At 36.4% G+C, this 20,750-nt stretch overlaps 1 protein-coding gene across 1 annotated transcript in view; it reads left to right on the top strand.

Annotated features, from left to right (window-relative positions):
- tmem163a (transmembrane protein 163a) overlaps window positions 1-20,361 on the top strand; it is a 35,804-nt gene extending 15,443 nt beyond the window's left edge. Inside the window, exons 3-8 of the mRNA XM_039655691.2 lie at window positions 9,481-9,524; window positions 9,872-9,963; window positions 13,462-13,558; window positions 19,379-19,490; window positions 19,915-20,056; window positions 20,169-20,361. Coding sequence (XP_039511625.2) covers window positions 9,481-9,524; window positions 9,872-9,963; window positions 13,462-13,558; window positions 19,379-19,490; window positions 19,915-20,056; window positions 20,169-20,229 — 548 coding nt within the window. The 3' untranslated portion in view covers window positions 20,230-20,361. The remainder of the gene's footprint in view (window positions 1-9,480; window positions 9,525-9,871; window positions 9,964-13,461; window positions 13,559-19,378; window positions 19,491-19,914; window positions 20,057-20,168) is intronic.
- Window positions 20,362-20,750: the final 389 nt, after the last annotated feature.

The raw sequence follows: 20,750 nt of genomic DNA, 5'->3' as shown, positions 1-20,750 counted from the left end.
TGCCCCGGATGGATTGTGGCAATATGTGAATGTGGAGAGTTTGAACATTTTGTTTGAGAAAAACGTCAAAAAGCTTTTTTCCTTTCTGCCTTAGTTTCAACAAGAATCACCACCGTGGGCTTTTCTTCTTGCGAAAATAAGGCATGGTGGAATAGCTCTTTTTCCACTGACGGTATTCTTGTCAGCATTCAGTTCCACTAGTCTGCGTATATATTCCTGCTGTATATTTGTCTGGTCTATGTGTTCTCATTGTCTAGCTCAAAGGTAGGAAACATCACCTAGTGGACTTCTGCTATCCATGGTCCTGAATTCCCCCTGGCTAGTGCAGTTTAGTAAGCCTAGACTGAGGTAATTTTGTTTCAATTTTGTTTCAAGTAATACGTAACATAGAAATGTATGCAGCTGAAAAAGCTGTTGAAAAAAAAATTACAGTGGCCTATAAAAAAAAAAAAAAAAAACTTTGTTGGCATAAAAAAATGTGGTTAAATATAACTAAATACATGATTTAGGAATGCAAGAAAGGACACCATATTTAACACTAGGACATTACAGTCTATTTCACCTGAACTCCTGTACTGCTGTTGTTAAAATATGGACAGGAACAGCTGCTTCTCTGGAAGCCTGTTGTCATGACCTCAGACATGTGTTCATGCAGCCTACAGCACATTCACGTGCTGAGCAGGTGCATCTAAAGCATGTCAGCTTATCAGGTCAGCTTTCAACCTTCAATATTTAAAATACTTTTTTTCTGTCTTTAATATTTTGGTAAGCTAATTCTAAAATGATTCCCTAGAAAAGTGTGTTGTCAACTACTCCTTTGAGATTTACTCAACCAATTACATGAGTTTGGTTGGCCAATGGCAGACATGTAATCTGCAATTTTTACAATTCTATTTGATTATGTAATTTGGTTTATTAGACATCTTAAAGCCCTTCAAATTCACCATAAAGAATTATGTTTAAATTTTTCACTGTTTAAAGGGATACTCCACACTAAAAATGAAAACTGTCATCATTTACTTACCCTCAAGTTGTTGCAAACCTGTATGAGTTTCTTTCTTCTGCTGAACACAAAGGAAGATATTTTAAAGAATGATTGAAACCAAACAGTTGTTTGGCACTATTGACGTCCATAGTAGAAAAAAAAAAGCACCATGGAAGTCAGTGGTGACAAAGTTCTTCAAAATATCTCCATTTGTGTTAAGCAGAAGAAAGAAACTCATACTTGAGGGTGAGTAAAAAATGACAGAATTTTCATTTTTGGGTTTTAAATTTTAAAATGTAATTTTAATGATTAATGATTTTTATCTACCGATATAGTTATAGTTTCCACTGTGCCATTGTCTAATAGGCTGCTCTGAAATACACCAAGCTTTTGAGTAATATGAAGTCATTATATCAACGAGCATATCCTATCTGTTTAAACAAGGTAGTTAAAGCCTTGGTTTAAGCTTTTTTTGACATCTGGAGACTGAAATTTTAGTCAGAAACCATTAGTATCTGGAGTGTATCAGTTGTCTGCCATCCAAAAATGTAATTGCAAAAATGATTTCATTCCAGTTAGATGTTTTGTCTACTCTCTCTTTATCTCTCAGTTAGCAGTGACCATTAAATTAATTCATTCATTCTTATTTCAGTCACAGTCAATAAAAATCACAAGCTTTTGCTGTCAAGCATTTACTAATTAAACATAATATTTTCATCTTTATTTTTTCCAAAAATATTAAAATTCTATTATTAATATTTACTGTGTCTATGAAGTGACGTTGATTATTCTTTTCAGTCCTGCAGAATTCATTCAGTTATGCAGTCAGCCACACACTGACCGCATGGGGTGTTTACGTGAGTGTGACAACTGACTGGGGATCAGATATGTCTGTGGACATGCCAATCCTGTCACATGATTCACACACACAGCATTAAATCTAAATGCCTTGAAACACATATACAAACCATAATATTGCCCCAAAACACCCCAATTCTGGCATATATAAGCGTATAACGTTCTGCAGCAGAAAGCAGGTGCAGAGCTCTCCCTGTTAATAAACGGCAGCCAAGCAAATCTGCTCGACCGGCCATATTGGCTGGGAGTCTCTGGTCTCAAGGGGCTCCTGGAAGCCGAGCTCAGACGTGAGCTGCATGTGCTGTGAGTGTGACCTCAATAAATCAACCTAGATTAGGGCTCCTGGATGCGGTACCACAGAGAAGTCGGGTCGGGCGTGTGGCGGGTCCCACAAGAGGGAATACCTGGAATCTGTGAATAATCCTGAGAATAAGGGAAATGCTTTCTTGATAAAGGTAGAGATCAACTCCAACTTGTTCAACTAACCAATAATCACAGAAAACGTTGCATTTTCATCGAAATGGCACATTTTATTCTGTTACATAAAATTATTTAAATGTTTATCTAATAATATCAATCTTAATATTGTCAAGAGTTTTATATCCAATGGCAAAAAAATATGACTAAAGCTTTTGTTTTTATTTAAAAACATTTTATTTGATAACATATTATTATTATTATTAATTGAGATTATATTATATTGAGATAATATACATAAGTTCATAATTATTCACATTGATTAATGACTTCTAAAGAAAATCTAAAGAGTCATGTAAAATTCAAATTTGGCAGGCTAACGTGCAGTTGTTTGTAGTTTTGTGAAATGCTGACAGATACACTTGCAATTTTTTTCATGTTTGATTATGCTAAATGAATGTGCATAAGGCAAAGTGTAAATTCTTGTTGTGTGTAAACATCAATTTAAAGTCACACTTTTCCTCCAGCCCCCAGCCAAGTCACTGGGGCAATAAGTCACTGATATACTGCTTCACTATACTCACTCTGTTTGTTTGTTTGTCCTTCGACTAAAGGTCTTAGCAGTACAAATATTCTATTTAAGATTACAGCTTACTTTATGAATGCACAAAGTGCCTTAATACTTCTTGAATAATATTGCTACTGCAAATGTGTTTGCAAATGCTGTTTCCCCCTTAGGTTCAATCAGTACTTTTTTCTTTCCAATAAGACAGCGGAGATCTGTGATTGGTTGGTTATTTTTGTTTGTGGAAAGAGAGTTTCCAGAAATCAGGTTATTTTAAACATAATTCAAAGAATAGCAAGATGTTAGACCCTCAGTGTACACTTTTAAGCTTCTTCAATGCTAGTCTCACCCACAGAGCACATGACTTGAACTTGTTTTTAAGACCTTTTAAGGCACCATATAATGAGCATATTTCATATAAAGCCTAAACCCCACCATTTTTCAAATCCAGTTCTCTTAATTTGACGGCAGCGCCAGTTGAGTTGCACTGAGGGGCGGGGGTGCCGTAAACTCCACTCTGCATGTGGCAAATTGTCCAGCACTGCAGGTTGTGAATTATTAAAGACAACATATTGCTTCCGAGCTGAGGAAGAGCATTGTTGTGATAGCCAGTGTCCCCAAAGTGACTGCTACGAGGTCGAGGAATTTACATTCATTTGCATTGGAATCAATCGATTAATTATGTTCATTGCAGAAATGACCAGACTGAGGTAAATGGTGAATATTCACATAGACCTGTGTGGGATGGCTCAGTCATTATCCTGACTCGAAGTGGAGCATGTTGTATATTGATATTCCTTTAAGTCCATTGATTCTTTCAAAGTGACGCTTTCTCGGGTGCTCCTAAAATTGATTTCAAATAGATTACAGTCGAATTAGTAAGACACTGGCAATTGATTTATGCAGTCTGTTAGAAATGTACTGGATTTTCACTCAGAAAAATGCCTTTCATAACAAATGAGTTGCACTGCACCACAAATAAGTCATTAAAAGGGGAAATTACATGATTACCTGTGACATCTTAAGTCTACAGTGCTAAACAAAGCTATTAGCAATTTGTGACCGCTTTTAAACAGATCTGCCTTTTTAGATATGATCAGGAAAGCAGCAAATCCTGCTTTCTATTTCAGTGACGTCTCTGCCTTCTTTTGAAATTCATAGCACACACAGTCTTACAAGAGGAATGACATCTTCAGTCAGCTCCGGGCCTCTGAGACGGGGATTAGTGTGATGAAAAGCAGGAGTGGTGGCCATTATAAGCCTGAAGCACTGAGAGAAGGGTTCTCCCACCATTCCTCGTTCATTACGGAAGGAGATTTAAATCTCTTTGTCATTCTGTTGTCAGGAGTATGTCCATTATGTTTTGGTGTAGCTTTCATTCTGTTCCCTGTTATGGTTTCATTGAGTTCACTCTGCTAGTTTGTTTCCATGGTTAATCATTAGTTCCACTCCTGTTCTTAGTTCTGTTAATTACTCTGTGCATTTAAGCCATTAGTTTCCTCAGTTCATGGTTCAGGGCACATTTACTTGACAACAATGTACAAAAAAAAAACAAAACAAAAAAAAACGCGAAGTATTATCAAAACAATCCAATCCCTGTTGATGCGGAATGCGAAAAAATGACTAAACGACTAAAACACAAAACACGGTATTATTTATACAGTAGTTTGTGATGTCACTTTGTTAAGAATATGCGCACATATGCATTCTTTTAAAAAGCACTTGCACCAAACGCACATACTTAAACACATAATACACATGCATTTCATCACTATTTTCACAGAGTCGTGTTTTTGTAGTTTACACAGAGACGTTTATCGGTATCATTTTCAAAAACTTTGAAACCCATTTTCAAATGTTTGAATTTCAAGCCCCCAAAATGCTGTGGGTTGTGTAAAAAACACATAAAACGTTTTGTAAATGGCCCTTCAGTCTCGTTTATGTTGAAGTGGTTGTGCTATTGCATTTTCCAAGTGGCCTCCTGTGTGTTAGGTTTTTTGGATTTATTCATTAAAGATGAATAATCTCCTTCATCATTGTGCACTTTACTACAGCCACACGTTATAAGAGGCTGAACCCAGATAAGATTTGTTTTGCGTATTTTTTTTCTTCTGTATTCTTTCAATATGGAATTAGTTGCTCTTGCATCTGGTTGCATTGGTTAGTTGCATCTAGTTGCTCAAACGTTGACTTCAACCTTTTCTTTGAAAAGAATCAAAAGAATGATTCATTCAAAAGAATGATGTGACTGACTGAACGAATGATGACTGTTTTTCCCAATACAAATTTGAACTCAGAAGACATATTAACATCAAGTTGTATGGACCAATTTTGAAAAGAGTGGGCAGGATTTTTTCCCCAAAAAATTCACCTTTTGTGTTCCATGGTAGAAAGAAAGTCATACAGGTTTGTTATTACATGAAGGCAAGTGATGACAGTATTATTTTTTTAGCTGAACTATCCCTTTAAGCTTAGTCTTGCTCACTGTCTATAGCAGGCAGACCATATCAAAGACTGTATACCAAGATGGTGTTTTCGTATTGCTATAAATCGGAGAAACTGCAACACAAAAAAGATCCATCGTATATTGTCTATAGTGTATTGATGAATTACTGTAAGCACAACTCACACAGAAGTCACTCACAGCTTTCTGATGGTCAACATGGCAAATCAACTGACCAATCTTGGCTGATTTGAAAGATGTTATTTAAATGTTAGTTTGTCAAGCAGTTTTGGAGTTTTCGCTGCATGCTCTCCGTTCAAGTAAACTTCAGTTGGTCTTGCATGCCTGAAATAGCTGCCCAGAGGCGTTGTTAATGGCCTCTGAGTGAACTGAGTTTCCTTGAAAGGGACTTTGGAGCATATGCAGCAGAGTCTGGAAGAAGTTGAATGTAAAATAGTGATTGAGTGCAAATCAGAGATGTTCCAGCCATCTCACTCTCTCTCCTCTGCCTCATCCTTTACAGCGTTTCTCCTGTTAATAGATGTCTTGTATCTTGTTAGCAACCAGTTTTTGTGTTTGTTTTGTGTTTTGTTTTTTTTGTGTTCTGACTTAGAATCTTAAAGGGATACTTCACCTCTGGATGTATGTGAATGTGTATTTAAAATGGGTCATTTATATAGAAGAAATGTGAAACATTTTTGAATTTGGAGCTTTCTAGACTGAGAAAAGACAGAAAATGTATTTTTGGCTTATGTGGATGAAAGACAACAACTCCCAGAATGCACTTGCTTCGCTACCCTACGCAGTAGTTAAACCACAAGTCTAGGCCACTAGTGAGTCTCCGTGATGTGTCTGCCCGAACATGTTTCGAGATTGCCCAAAATGTCCGGGAATCAGCTTTTGCATTCTACAGTCGCCATTCATTATGTTTACTGTGGCGAGCAGGACGAGTGAGGGCCGTGGGAGGACCGCGCGAGGCCGGTGGCGTGATTACCAATGAGCGACACCTCACACCTGTGAGACGCACCGGTCTTGTATCTCTCACGGAGGTGCGGGAATTTTCTTAGCGATGTTAAAACGCACATCAACTGATCACTTGTTTAGCATTCATATAAACTACATTCAGATTCACCAATCAGAATGAATTCAGTTAGATTGAAACAAACGCTGTACATGTAAACAATGAATGGCGACTGCAGAAAGCAAAAGCTGAATCGCAGACATTGACGGCCGGACATGTCCGGGAGAAAGAGGATGGTAACCCCTACTCAGCTTTCTCCACAGAACAAGAGCCTGCTAGCTTAGCTTCCAAAAAAAGATGGCTGGCATGTGTATAATCCCAATCCTCCATAATGCATCCGTCTGCGTATTCAGTACCTTCATCCTTATTTTCGAAAAGTTTCTGCCAGTGAAATTAAACACACTGACACTGATCTGTGATAGGTCTGTTTGCGCAATAGGTCCAAATCCCTATGGGCGGGTTTGAAAGGGTGGGAACTAATGCTTGTAGTCTTTACAGAAATCCCTCCTATTATCCTTATTCCCACTATTCCCACTTCCTCAGGGGAAAATGAGAGAGTGTTGCACGACCATTCAATAGTATGACTGAGTTTCTAACAATGGAAAGCTTAATGCAAAATGACCCTTTAAGTCAAACCTGCATTTGTCAAAGATCTGGACAAACCTTTATAAGATACACTATAGAAACGTTTAAAGGCGAGAGTGTACTTCGATTTCTATGTGTACGTGACGCAAATTTCATCATCACCAAAATAGTACATGTGCCACTGGATTTTTTTTTTTTTTAATAAAAATCCCCTGCTGTTTAAAATATGTATCGCGATTAGTCACACATTTTTATCGATTTTCAACCGGTTGCGAGTGAAACGTTACATCCCTACTGTAGACTGCAACAACAGACGGCCGCCGCATTGACAAGTGCTTGTGTGAGGGGGTTATGAGAGAAATATAGTACAGACTGGACAAAGATGAAACTTTCTGGAGCGCATGTGTCGGCCGCCCTTGTGCCTGCATGCTATTAAATGGAGTATACTTATAGGCATTTGACTTTACACACAAGCCAGCGAACACACACACACAAAAAAACAAAACAAAAAACAAAACAAAGTATACTTTGGGCTTAATGACACCTGAACACCACACCCATAAGTGCTTGTTAAAGTAATTACAAAACCATCAACAAAAATACATAATTCTGTGATTTTTTTCTCTCTCTTGTTAATATTAACACCATTATTGATGTAATGCTGGACTAGAGACATTTACACTTTTTTTGACCTACTTTCTCAGGCATATTTCTTCTGCTGCAACTACACTCACAGGGTTCTTTGATCATCACATTCCTGCGTATGTGCTCAGTTTTGGGGGAATATTCCATATGCAAATAGGCCAGTAAGAATGTGAATGTTATCTTTTGCAGATCATGTACTTTTTTTGTCTGCTCATATTAGCAATCTTACAGATGCCAACAGCAAACAATTGCACATGTTTAAAATTAAGCTTGTAAGCTTGTTTTTCTTTCTAGTATTTTCACATTCCAGTCATAGTTTTTGGCCCTTTGTTGATCAGCTAAATAGAATCAAGGAATCTTGATTATAAATTCATAATAAAGTTTCCTAAAGCTGGGAGGGGTAAGGGGGTTTACAGCGATGACATGGAATCAACCATATTTGCTTCCCCAAACGTTCAATTAACAGTTCTTAAAGGAACCATTTTTTCCTCTAGTGTAAAGAACTCCACTCCACCAAAGAATTTGCACTATGGAATGGAAGGTTTCATGGATTGTTATGGAACCAATAGAGGCCAGTAAAGAACCTTTATTTTTAAGAGTGTTTTTTCTTGTTTTTGCCACATTTTTATTGATTGAGAGTTAGGAAAGGAAGAGAAAAATTGGGGAGAGCAAATATCTGGGCCAAACTATTGAGTGGTGAGCAACCCAGCTGGGTCTCATGTACTGACCACAATGCCACATTTCTGATGTTGTTGGTGTTGTATATTGTATATTATAATACACAGACTACATCAACATCTGTTATGGTCTCTGAAAAAGTCCCCAGTTGTTTTATCAGTTGTTTTAATGAACCAAAATCTCTACATGTTTTCCATATGTAACAACAGATCTGGAGCAGAATTGTTGTTTTGTTTCAAGGTAAGCTATCATGCGGTGAGCAGCCCCTCTGTTGCTATGACACGTGGTGGTCGAGTCTGTCTTCAAAGTTAGAGATCAATAGAACAGTGAGAGTTCTTCACTCAAGAGGGGGACAGCAAATAGAGCCTCTCAAATGCAAGCTCACGGTTGGTAAAATGGAGAGCCTCACATCTCTGCAGTCAGAGAGCTTTGTCAAAAAAGTCAAAACACAGTGGGCAATCTTTTTTTTTGTTCACATTTTAATAGATGCAAATATTGGGTTGACTTGGCTCTGTATTATGATACCGCTAAATCTAACAAGGGATTTGACAAGTACACTTTCAACTGATAACAACAGAAGACACTGTACAACAGATCTGTTCTGTGAATGAACTGTCAGTTTGGGCTCAGATCTGAACATGTACAGAAGGCATTTTCTCTTTTTTAAAAATTCACTGATGTTACACAAATGTAACAATCCCCTCACCAGCCTTTCCAAAAGAAATTTGTCTGTTGTATTCTAATTTATTATATTATATTATATTATATTATATTATATTATATTATATTATATTATATTATATTATATTATATTATATTATATTATATTATATTATATTATATTATATTATATTATATTATATTATATTATATTATACATGGTATAGAATAGAACTAAATTGTGTAAACACTTTATTTTAAGGTGACGTAGCTACATTGTACTTCTAAGGGTTGGGGTTTGTTTTAGTGTTAGTTACTTGTAATTATGCATCATTTACTGTTATTAGTAAGTTGTAATATGTAACTACGTCGCCTTAAAATTATTTACCAAATTGTTGCTAAATTGAATAGAATGGATAATTCCATGTCATGGTAAGTAATACCATGCTACGTTTTAATTTTAATGTGGTGTTGCCAAAAATGAGCTCAGAATAAGCTAAAGTTCAGAAACAACATCAGCTCCTTTACACTATAGTTAAAATGTACTATGCAATATTATATGGTTTGATTTACAGATATATCTTTCTTTATTCTTCTTCTCTGTTTTTTTGCTCTTCCCATAGCTGTATCCTTCATGAGACACAGCGCATCAGCTTTTGGATTTGCTGTAAGTATAATTTTCAGTGTTATTTTCATATCTGCATATATTTGTCATGAAAAATAATTACTCCTACATCTCAGGGATCATATTAGAGTTACATTAATGTCAATGCAGGAATGAATTACATTTTATTCTTTAGGCAAAGATGTCTGGAAGTGTGTGTTAAATATAATGTGCAGTTACCATTCAATGAATAAATATTATTAAATAGTGTTAACATGCTTGTGCTAAAGGCAGCTCTGGGAATGTTTTATAAGACTAAATATATCACTGGATTCAGTTTCAGTTTATGACGTAGTGAGATGCTTTGAGCATCATTTCTATAGCACTGAAGAATCACTGTTGTTTTTCAGTTTGATGCGACGTTAGATGTTCTTTCCTCCATTATAGTGCTGTGGCGCTATAGCAACGCTGCAGCAGTGCACTCTGCCCATAGAGAATACATGTAAGTAAACAAAAGATGAGCTGACTGTGGTATGTAGCACTGCATGGTACAAAGGACCTGCAGCAAATCACTAAATATAATGAATAATACTTCCTCTGTGACCCAAATTGGTACACTTTACAATAAGGTTCCATTAATTAAAGGGATAGTTCACCCAAAAAATGAAAATTCTGTCAGTATTTACTCTCCCTCATGTTGTTCCAACCGATAAGACCTTCGGACCTAGCTCTCAGATTTCATCAAAAAATATCTTACTTAATTCGTGTTCTGAAGAACAACATGAGGGTGACTGCATATATATATATATATATATATATATATATATATATATACTATTCCTTTCAACTCTAATGAAAATAAAGTGAAAGTCTGTTAGAATAATAAAATACAACAATTTATTATGCCAGGTAAATGTATTATTACAATTTCAAAATCAATTGAAAGATAATCAAAGCAAACCATCAAATATTTTAGAACAAAGAGGAAAATATTTTACCCAACATTATGAAATGCATGAATGCTGAGTCTCTGTGACTCAGCGTTCACAGGCTGATCTGAGATACAGAAAAGGCTTTGATCTTAGTTGCATTTCATTATATAGCCAGATCTCATTTCATATGTAAACATGAGTTTGCAGTGGAAATTTACTGTGTTCACCCTCCCAGACTTACTGGGGGTTGGAGTGGACCATTTGCTAACAGTGGGGATTTGCATTCAGGAGTTTATCTTTTTGGGCCAAGGATCATGTATAAAGGGCACATTCCTTTGTGTGCCAGTTATCCCCAAACTTCTAAAAAACCTTATGTTTATTACCTTATGTTTAACTCTATTGGAATGCAACATCTGTACCATCCACTCTAGGACATTTCAAATGATACTAAACACAATACTCAATGATAGTCATTCACATTAAACCATATATATGTTCTTATGTGAGTTTTGGTGATCTTCCCATGTGGGACGAGAAGGAGAAGTATAGCACGAGGGGGAGTTCAAATGTTAATTTGCTTTGTTCTCTCAGAGAGTGTGAACACTCCAGTGTTACCAGTCTTACACTTTACAATAAGGTTCATAAATTCCATTAATAAATGCTATATTAATGGAAAGTCATGTCAATAAAGAGTCTACAAATGTTAGTAACACATGAGTTAATGTTGAAAAGTGTACACTTTTCACTTAATCCATTAATTACTTATTTGAATGCAAGTAATGATAGTAAAGTGTGTATAAACATGAACAATATATTTTTACGCTGTAAAAAATTGTTTACCAACAAATCAATGCCTGATCTACTGTATATATATATATATATATATATATATATATGAAAGAGTGTTAAGGTACACAACAGTATTTTTACATTTAGGGTAACATGATGAGTTAGAAATGTACTGCTACGTAAACTATTGTAAACATGTACATTAAGTTAATCTTACAAAACAGTTAGCTATTTCCAGGCACTGTTCATTCATGTTAACTAATGTGTCAACTAATGTTAACTGTCCATGCTGTTAATGTGAATTATTGCATTAGAACATGTGTGAGTAGTAACCATTAACAAATATTAACTAATGCTGAACAGAGATGTTGTTCATGGTTAGTTCATAGTAACTAATGCATTATAATGTTAACTAATGGACTCTTACTGTAAAGTCTTACCCCAACATTCATAAGATTTCCATTACACGAGAATAGATGTTAAAGCTTCATGCTGATTTGTACTCGGCTTTCGCCAAGATAAGCACAAACTAAGACATATCTTACAGTAAATTATGCTTCTCCATCGATTTACGCCTCCGTCCATATGATGTGAATCTCCTTCTGTCCGGCGTTAACTTTGGCTAAAAGCCACCTTACATCCTGTCAAAATGTGCCTCAATGTGGCAGGTGATGAACACAAAGGACAAGAGGGATCGTTTCCTACCCAGAGGTTTAGGTTCTGTGGTGATGGGAGAACAACATAGGTTGACCTGATAAGGAAACTGATCCTACTCTCTTCCAATGACCAAAGGTCTTCCCAGCCCAATTTGCGTTGTCCCACGCTCTCCTTTGCCTCTACCACAGATTTCTTTGCTGGCCACATTCTACCAGTTTTTAACACAGGTGCTGCCTCCCTTACACATTTGTCACGTGACTCTACTAAGGTCATTTCCAGTCTGACCTTGGCGCAATTAAACTCCTCGGTTAAAGCAGAGTCTGGCAGCTGCAATATTCCTTTACTATAAAGTCAACCATTTCCTGATGTATGAACTTATTGACGCTTCCAGCTTATCCACTTGTTTTCAAAGAAACCTCATACATAGTCAGTGGCCACAGCAACCTCGGCAGTAGACCAAACTGAAAGCACCAGAGTTTTAGTTTGCCTGGAAGAGCACAGCTGTATATGCTCTTCAACCCTTCCACTGCTTGTCGTTTAACTTCTCCCACTCGAACTGTGTTCTTTGGATCCCCATCATACCATCTCCCAAGACAGTTCACTGGCTTCTCAGAAACGGATATTATCATAAAACATATTCTAAACATATTACAATATAAGTCAGCAATTCACTGGCAGCGCTGTTCCTTGTAAAGCTAGTACAATTGTGGTGAAACATCTTAATTTGAACACAATGCCCTTAGATTAAATGCTACCAACATTCATTGCAACATTTTTAAAGTCTGAACGTGGTTGCTTGTCTAGTCTGTTGAGTGATCTGCTTTGTTTCTTGCTTTCACCTTGACTGTCTCAAATTGAGACGTATTATGCTGATAAAGGTTTTCGCTGCTGGTTTCATCCTAGGTCTGGTTGGAGATTGTGAATCTCATTTTTCTGGTAGATGTGTTAGAGTGGGAGATTTATATCGCAATACTAAGAAATGCAGGTCTTTGTAGGTGTACCAGTGGCCGCTTGTCACACAGGAAAAATTAACATGCATTGTGGACAGTTTTCATATTTTTCAGAATGGATTAGAATGGCTTCAACCTTGAACCAACATTAGCTACACATACAAAGAGTAGGTTTAATATATGCTACCGTTCAAACATTTCAGGTCAATAAGTCTCTTATGCTCACCAAAGCTGTATTGTGAAATGTCTTTACAATTTAAAATAAATCAATTAGATACATTATCTAACTGCTATTTATGATGGCAAAGCTGAATTTTCAGCATCATTACTCCAATCTTTAGTGACCCTTCAGAAATCATTCTTGTATGCTGATTTGGCACTCAACCAACATTTCTTCTCATTATCAATGTTGAAAACAATTTTGCTGCTTTATATTTGTGTGAACATATTTTTTTGCAGGATTTTTTGATAAATAGAAAGTTAAAAAGCACAACATTAGTTTGAAACAGAATATTTTTCAACCTTATTTCTATACTGTCACTTTTGATCAGTTTAATCTAATTTATTTTAAATCTACATAAAAATACAATGTTATTAATTGAACATAATAACACAATTTTATTAATTGAATCATTTTATCAACATAACTTTTCTGCTTTTCTCCATCCACAGAGCATGTGTGATCCTGGGAGTAATTTTCATCTTGTCGTCTATGTGTATTTTGGGGAAGGCCATCCATGATCTGGCCACCAAACTTCTTCCTGAAGTGGTGAGTTCAATGTCAGGGTGTCATATTTATATGCGCACACAGCTGCCATTGTACGTCTGCAAGACCAAAAGGGCATATGAAGTGTGCCATTTGGGACAGGGCCATTATTTCATCTCAAAGGTCAGATGTTGCTTTTCCCAGCAGTCACAACACAGGTCTTTGTCCGTTAATTAATCAAAGACTGGCACCATTCCAAAGAGCTATGGAATAATAATTTCAGAGGCGGTGATGAATGTTTTTGTGAGTTAATCTCTATCCCTATTTTCATCTCTTTTACACCACTGGTAAATCTCTGAGCACTGATACACACCATTATGTGACATTACTGAACAAGATTTTCTTGGATCTTCTACCAACAAAATTTTTATCAATGTCCAGGTCTAGAGACTTTTCTACTTATCTCTGCATCACAAAATAATCTCTGTTTATGTTGAATGAAGAAACATGTAAGGTAGGAAGAAAAAAAATATGAAATAATGTAGAGTGGAAAATATGGCTATACAGCTTGAAGCTAAAAACTATTAAATGGGTCATAATGGTATATGCACTTTCAGTACAAGTTGATTGTACTGAAATGTGTGTTGACAGTGCAACCATCATTACCTCACATGGTCGGACGCCCCTCCCACAATTGTTGATTGACAGCAGCGTTTCAACACATCCCCGCCCTGAGCGAGCTGTCATCATCAGTGTTGATACACTCTTTCTTTCTTTCTTTCTTTCTTTCTTTCTTTCTTTCTTTCTTTCTTTCTTTCTTTCTTTCTTTCTTTCTTTCTTTCTTTCTTTCTTTCTTTCTTTCTTTCTTTCTTTATTTATTTATTTATTTATTTATTTATTTATAAAGCACTATTTCAACAACAGTTAGTTGTACCAAAGTGCTGTACACTGGAACAGAATGGCGTCTAAGCAATTGTGGTGTTCTGTTCTTGGGTGTAATAACAAACACAGCGCCCATGTTGATGTTCCTAAATCCGAACCACTGAAGACACAGTGGCTGAGTTTTGTTTTTCAAAGGGAGTTTTGTTTTCCCACGAGCAACATCAATGCTTTCATGTTTGCGTGAATCATTTCTCAGCAGACTGCTTTATAAACGAGGATAAGTATAAAGCTGGTTTTGCTAAGAAACTGCTCCTGAAAAAAGAAGAGGTACCAACTATTCATGTCCCTGCCTCACCTTCAGAAGAAGTGACTGTAAAATTGTATTAACCTTAATAGTAATCTTTGCAAATTGCTTTCATGCTTCACGATGCGTGCTAAGGTTTACACGCAGGATACATTAGCAGACACAACATTTTGTAATAATACAATAACCATAACGCATTGAGTACGTAACATTATACATCGGTACGTTAAACACATAGCGTTCGTACATCTCACTAAGTTACTGTAACGTTACCCTACCAGTAACATTACATACAAAGATGGATCAAAGTGACATTATGTTAACCAACCACTCAGACACGTCCTGTTCGAGCCTTAATTGTCAAACTTCTTTGTGGTCGTCATCTTGTTCCGGGTCCGACTCTGGTACAAACTGATACGATTGCACAGATGTATCCTCAGAGACTCCCACTACCATATTTTTCTCCAAAATACCCTCAACTGTTGTCAAGGCAACATTCCGCATGCGTTATGTAACTACAACAGAACAGAGAGGCGGAGTGATCAAAGCTCATAATCGACAAAATCGACATAATGACAATTTTTAATTAAAATATATTATAAACTTTTCATTTAGACCCTAACGAATCAAATTAACTTGTATGAAAAAAAGCATTAGATGACTCCTTTAATTTTTAATGACAATCAATTCCTGCTGTCCATTGATGGCCTAAAGCTATCACCTTTCTTATAAAAGAAAATCTAAATGCAAATGAGTATTTTCACTCAGTGTTTATTTCTCGGGCTGGGAAATTGCAGTTCCCACCCTTTTCATCTATGAAATACTAATGAGTGTGAGGAAACAGCAGTAATCTGGTGTCAGACATAGACCGAGACAAAAAGAATAATAGGAGTCAGGGATCAGGAGTCTGTTATGGTTCACGCCATGTGGGTCAAGATTAGTTTTCATCACTGTCCTCTGCAGTTTACTTGATGAATCTGTAATGTGTGAAAAATCATATTAAATGTGTCTATTTTTAGAGGAACTATGTTGCCAATTTCTAGTGGACTAGTGGAATGAGAAACTTACATCCAGGGTTGCTATTGCTATCTAAATCATTTTTGCTAATAAAAAAATAAAATAAAATAAAAAAAAAGATATAAATATTTGATGAAACTTACATTTTTTTAATAAAAATTAGGAATGCTGCCGTGGCACCTAACTCAAATAAAATAAGTTTAAGTTACTGTCAGTCTAAAATGACAAAAAATAAAACTGAAATAAAAAAGATTAAAGCTAAAAGTACTAAAATAACAGTGCTTCCATGATCATGATGCTTCTCATGATCAGTCCAGGCAGGGGTCAAATACTATGTAAGCATGCTAAACATGCTAAAATTGTCTTATTATAAAGTCACCGAATGTGTGAATGCCACCTCTTCCCTGAAAAGCTGAGTTTTCAATCCTCGTTTTGCCCCATAAGTGCTAATGAAATATCACGCTGCAGCTTTAGTGATGGATTTGTGCTGGCCTTAAGCCATAATTTCTTTTGGTTCTCTCATTGCATTAGGATGGATGAATCGGAAATTGGCTTCCACCTTCTTTAATATGCTGTCCTTTTTTTCATTCTATCAGTCCTCAGCTCCTTTCTCAAATTCGTTAGACCTGGTCTCTCCATGTCAGCACCCTTCACTGGCAAATAGCCATCACACCGAATTTCTGAGGTAGCCTTATTGAAATCTGTGTGGTCCAGTCAATCCAAATGGCCAGTCTTAACTAGCCGGTCTAGCTTAAAAGGTGAACGTCTGGTCTGAATTGAAACACATTCATTGTCTGTCAGCTGTTACTCAGAGATGAAGGTCTCTGAACAAACTGTCTTATTAGAAATGTTGGAGAAGTGCTTCTGGATGTTGTGTGGGTGGAAAGCTGACATTCTTACTTTGGAGAGAAAAGAGAAAAAAAACAAGAGAGACAAAAACAGCTGTAGTTCAGATGATACTTCTGGCATTGCACCTGAAAATGTCCCAAGGACTGATAAGAGACATTTTATTATTTATAACAGCTATTTTTACCTTTCGTTTTCCTTTTTCTTGATGAAAAGAAAATGTATTTCCCATATACAATATGAATGATCAATATATTAAATGGTTTAACAGTATGTTTAAAAAAAATACAGAATAATATATTGTTAATATATTACAAAAATATTGAATAATACTTAAGGAATTGTTGCTTTTCATATATTGAAAAAATATGTGAGAACATATTTACTAATATATAATGTAATTATATATTCATTAATAATCTTCGTAATATATATTATTATAATATGTATATGTGATCAGAGAGAAATATATAATGCAATTTATAATGTAATAATCATAAAAAATAAATATTATTTATTTTTTATTATTATTACATTATAAATGTTTCATATTCTCAAGAATGAAATGGTCTGTTTTTACCTTATTTGGAAGGGTCATTAATAATAATGAGGAATTCTGCTCTGATTGGCTGTTTCACTGCGGGCCCAGTGAAACAAATGGACTAACATTAGATGCCTTGTCAAATAAAGCCGTCTTGCCTATGTCTGCATGCTGCTGCAACGCGTTTTACATAAATTCAAAATTAAGGATAATTTTTGGCTTCAATATACCGTGGAAAAGTGATTTCCCCTAGTTTAAGATATTACGCAGTAGCCTACTCGTTCCCTCTTCTAGAGAGAACCGAGGTTACGTTAGTAACCAAGTACGTTATGTATGCTCGTTACTTGGAGTTTCATATTTGTTATGTTATCCGATTATAGATAAACATCAACCATGCCAGTTGACATTTCTTTTCTGTGGGAAGGGTATGAAAAGTCCTCACATCCCCTGCTTAGCCTGGAACATAACATTTGTTATGATCTGCCATTTTCCCTATGATCCTCGCTTGTTTCTTCGCCTGCAGAACTTCCGATGATTCGGCTGCGCAGTTTTGCCTGGCATTGAACATGGGCTGGCATATTCAAATTTTTGGATGCGTACATATTACAGTTTTTTCTGAATGCTTAGGCGCTAATCGTGATTCTTGTAGCACAATTTCTAAAACTATTAATACGTATGGCAAAACCACTCACTGAGTTTGCAAAACTAAAAGCACAAAAACTGCTTTGCACTCAATTTGCAATTTTGTAACACACACTTTGCAAAACTGTAGGCACAATTCACTGCACAACACTCTTTTTGCAGAACTTTAAACACAACTAGCAAAATTATACACATGTATGGCTATCATTAACACTATTTTGCCAACTGTCTGGCTCACTTTCACATGTGAAAACTGTTTTAGAAAATTAGTTAACTTTGCAATCAGCCTAAGCACTATAAATAAGTCACAGGTACGCTGTCTGTGTGGAGTACAATGGAAGGAGCAGTAAGAGTGAGAAGAGTGAGAATCAGAGGAGGCCGGGGGAGAGGACATGGAGGTGAAGAAGTTGGAGGAAAAGGACGTGGAGGTGAAGAAGTTGGAGGAAGGAGCTAGAAGAGGACAAGGAGGCAGAGGGAGAGGATGTGGAGTTGAAGAGCATACCCGATATGTCATCATATGGGACAATGTTAGTTTCCATAGGGCTGCTTTGGTCCGCAACTGGTTTACAGACCACACATTCTTCATGGCACTCAACCTCCCTCCATACTCTCCATTCTTACGTAAATCCCATTGAGGAGTTCTGGAAAGTGTACGACCGTCATCCTCATCAACAGGTAGCACTTTTACAGGCAATGGAGGAGGCATGTGAAGATATTGACCAGGCATCATGTCAGGCCTGGATAAGGCATTCAAGGAGATATTTTCCCCGGTGCCTTGGACTGGAGGATATTGCATGCGATGTGTGGACGGAATTTTGCGGCCGAACCCAGAAAGACGACATGATGTAGGCTGATTGTTTTTTTTTTTTTTTTTTTTTTGTTTTTTTTTTTTGCAAAATTACTCTTTTGTGTTCTGACTTTGTCTTGGTTTTTATGAGTGTGAATAAACACCAATACTTGAAGTTTGTATCCTTGTATGTTTACATGACACTATGACAAAAGTATGACCTCAAATTGACATCTGTAAACAGAGACAGCAAAAGCCAGATGTGTTTTGCATTCATACCATCAGTGTGTAGTTGGCACATTGTGTGCTTAGTAGATGATGGCTTGTGTTTACTGTTTGATACAAAAACACAATTTTTACGAAGGTGTGAAGAGTTAATCTAGCTGTGTTTGATTTTGCAAGAGAACTACAATGTTTTGATAATTGGGTGAAAGGTTTTCTTATTTGTGTGTAGAGTTTTGCAAAACTAGCCAATAGTTACAAAAAATGTGCTTAAGCAATCAGAAAAAACTGTAATGATCCCGACTGTTGCGTCACGGACTGTTATGTGGAGATTCGCCTATTTTTTAGGGGTGTTTGAGACTCTCTGTATTCCATGTCCATGTACTGGACTCTTGCCATTTAACTATGCCAAGATAAATTCAATTTCAAATTCTAGGGCACCTTTAAGATGAATGCACTTCATCTCTACGTCAGCTCAAGGTAGACTGAAAGTCTGTCTTATACTTTTATCCCTCTTTTATTCCGCTGGCCTTTAAGAGATCTAGTTTCTCCGAGTTTATAATTCAGCCATATGGACCCTGTGTCATTTCTACTGTGATCACTTCTTCTTTCTGTCTTTTTTATTGTCTGTCTCTCTGCCAGGATGACTTCCTGTTCAGCGTTTCCATCGTCAGTGGCTTCATGTGTGCCATTCTTGCTGTTGCCAAGTTCATGCTGGGAAGGGTTTTGACCAGCAGAGCCCTAATCACTGATGGTACGACACACACACACAAACACATTTCATGTCAGGTTATTTGCTCATGGTGCCTCCTAGTCAATGAACATAGCAAATAGCCCAATGACTATCAATGTTATTTAATATATATATATATATATATATATATACAATTACACTACTTTGAAATGATTAGCTTTTAGTTTTATATTTTCAGATTTCATTTTAATTTTTAAGTTTTAGTCCTTATGTGTTTTTGTAAGGACTCAATTTTAGTTAACTTTCTTTTATTTTTATTTCAGTTTTAGTATAATTTTTGTACTTAAACATATTTATTTTGGTTAGTTAGCAAGGTAACATTTCTAAGTTTTTCTTCTAATATTTATTTCTTACATGAATGTGTCATGAAGATAAAATAATTATAACAAACAAAATTGTTTCTTCTTTCTATTTCTTTCTGAAGGCTTCAATTCCATGGTTGGAGGTGTCATGGGGTTTTCCATCCTCATTAGTGCTGAGGTGTTTAGGCATTATCCCAACATTTGGTACCTTGATGGGACCATTGGGGTCCTGATTGGACTCGTCATTCTAGCTTATGGAGTCAAGTAAGTGTATTTCATTTATTTATATACATCTATTTATATTCTCCATAACTTCAAGACATTTGTCATCCACACTCTCTAATGTGGATATTTCCATTGTTCCTCTCTCCTGCAGGCTGTTGATTGACATGGTACCACGAGTAAGACAAACTCGAAACTATGAGCGCTTTGAGTAAAGCTGGTTCAGAGAGTAAAAGGCATTGTATGGATCCATCCATTCCTCTCTGCTCCTGCTGCTCTCTCAACACACATAATACCCAAATACATCAAGGAATAAAGTCTGCTGGCAGCCATTTCAGCATCACACACTTGTAGAGCCATCACTCCGACCAGCTCCAGATGTCCTCTTTTGCTCAGCAAAACATTTAAGAAGGAAAGAGAAAAGACAACGAGCTGATCAATGTGCACTCCAGGCACACCAAGGCACATCATCAATTGGTTTTAAATATAGCCTGTAAAAAAAAAAAAAAAAAAAAGGATACCGTGTCTCCACTTCCTTCCACAGTAGAAAAATGAAGCCGAAATATCCCAGTAATGGTCGTTGCTGATTACGTTGTTTGGTGCCCGAGTCTGCACAGGGTCTAGTGATCCTGAGGTGGAGCTGTGGCATCAAGGTCTCGCCAACACTCCCATGGTTAACTCAAATCAAACTTATTTGAAAACAAACACTTGAACATACATCTGCGTGATGACAACT

This window comes from Pimephales promelas, chromosome 7, assembly GCF_988280905.1.
Source record: "Pimephales promelas chromosome 7, fPimPro1.hap1.1, whole genome shotgun sequence".
Taxonomy (NCBI): Eukaryota; Metazoa; Chordata; class Actinopteri; order Cypriniformes; family Leuciscidae; genus Pimephales; species Pimephales promelas.
Note: the sequence above shows the minus strand (reverse complement) of the source record. Positions and strands in the feature narration are given on the sequence as shown.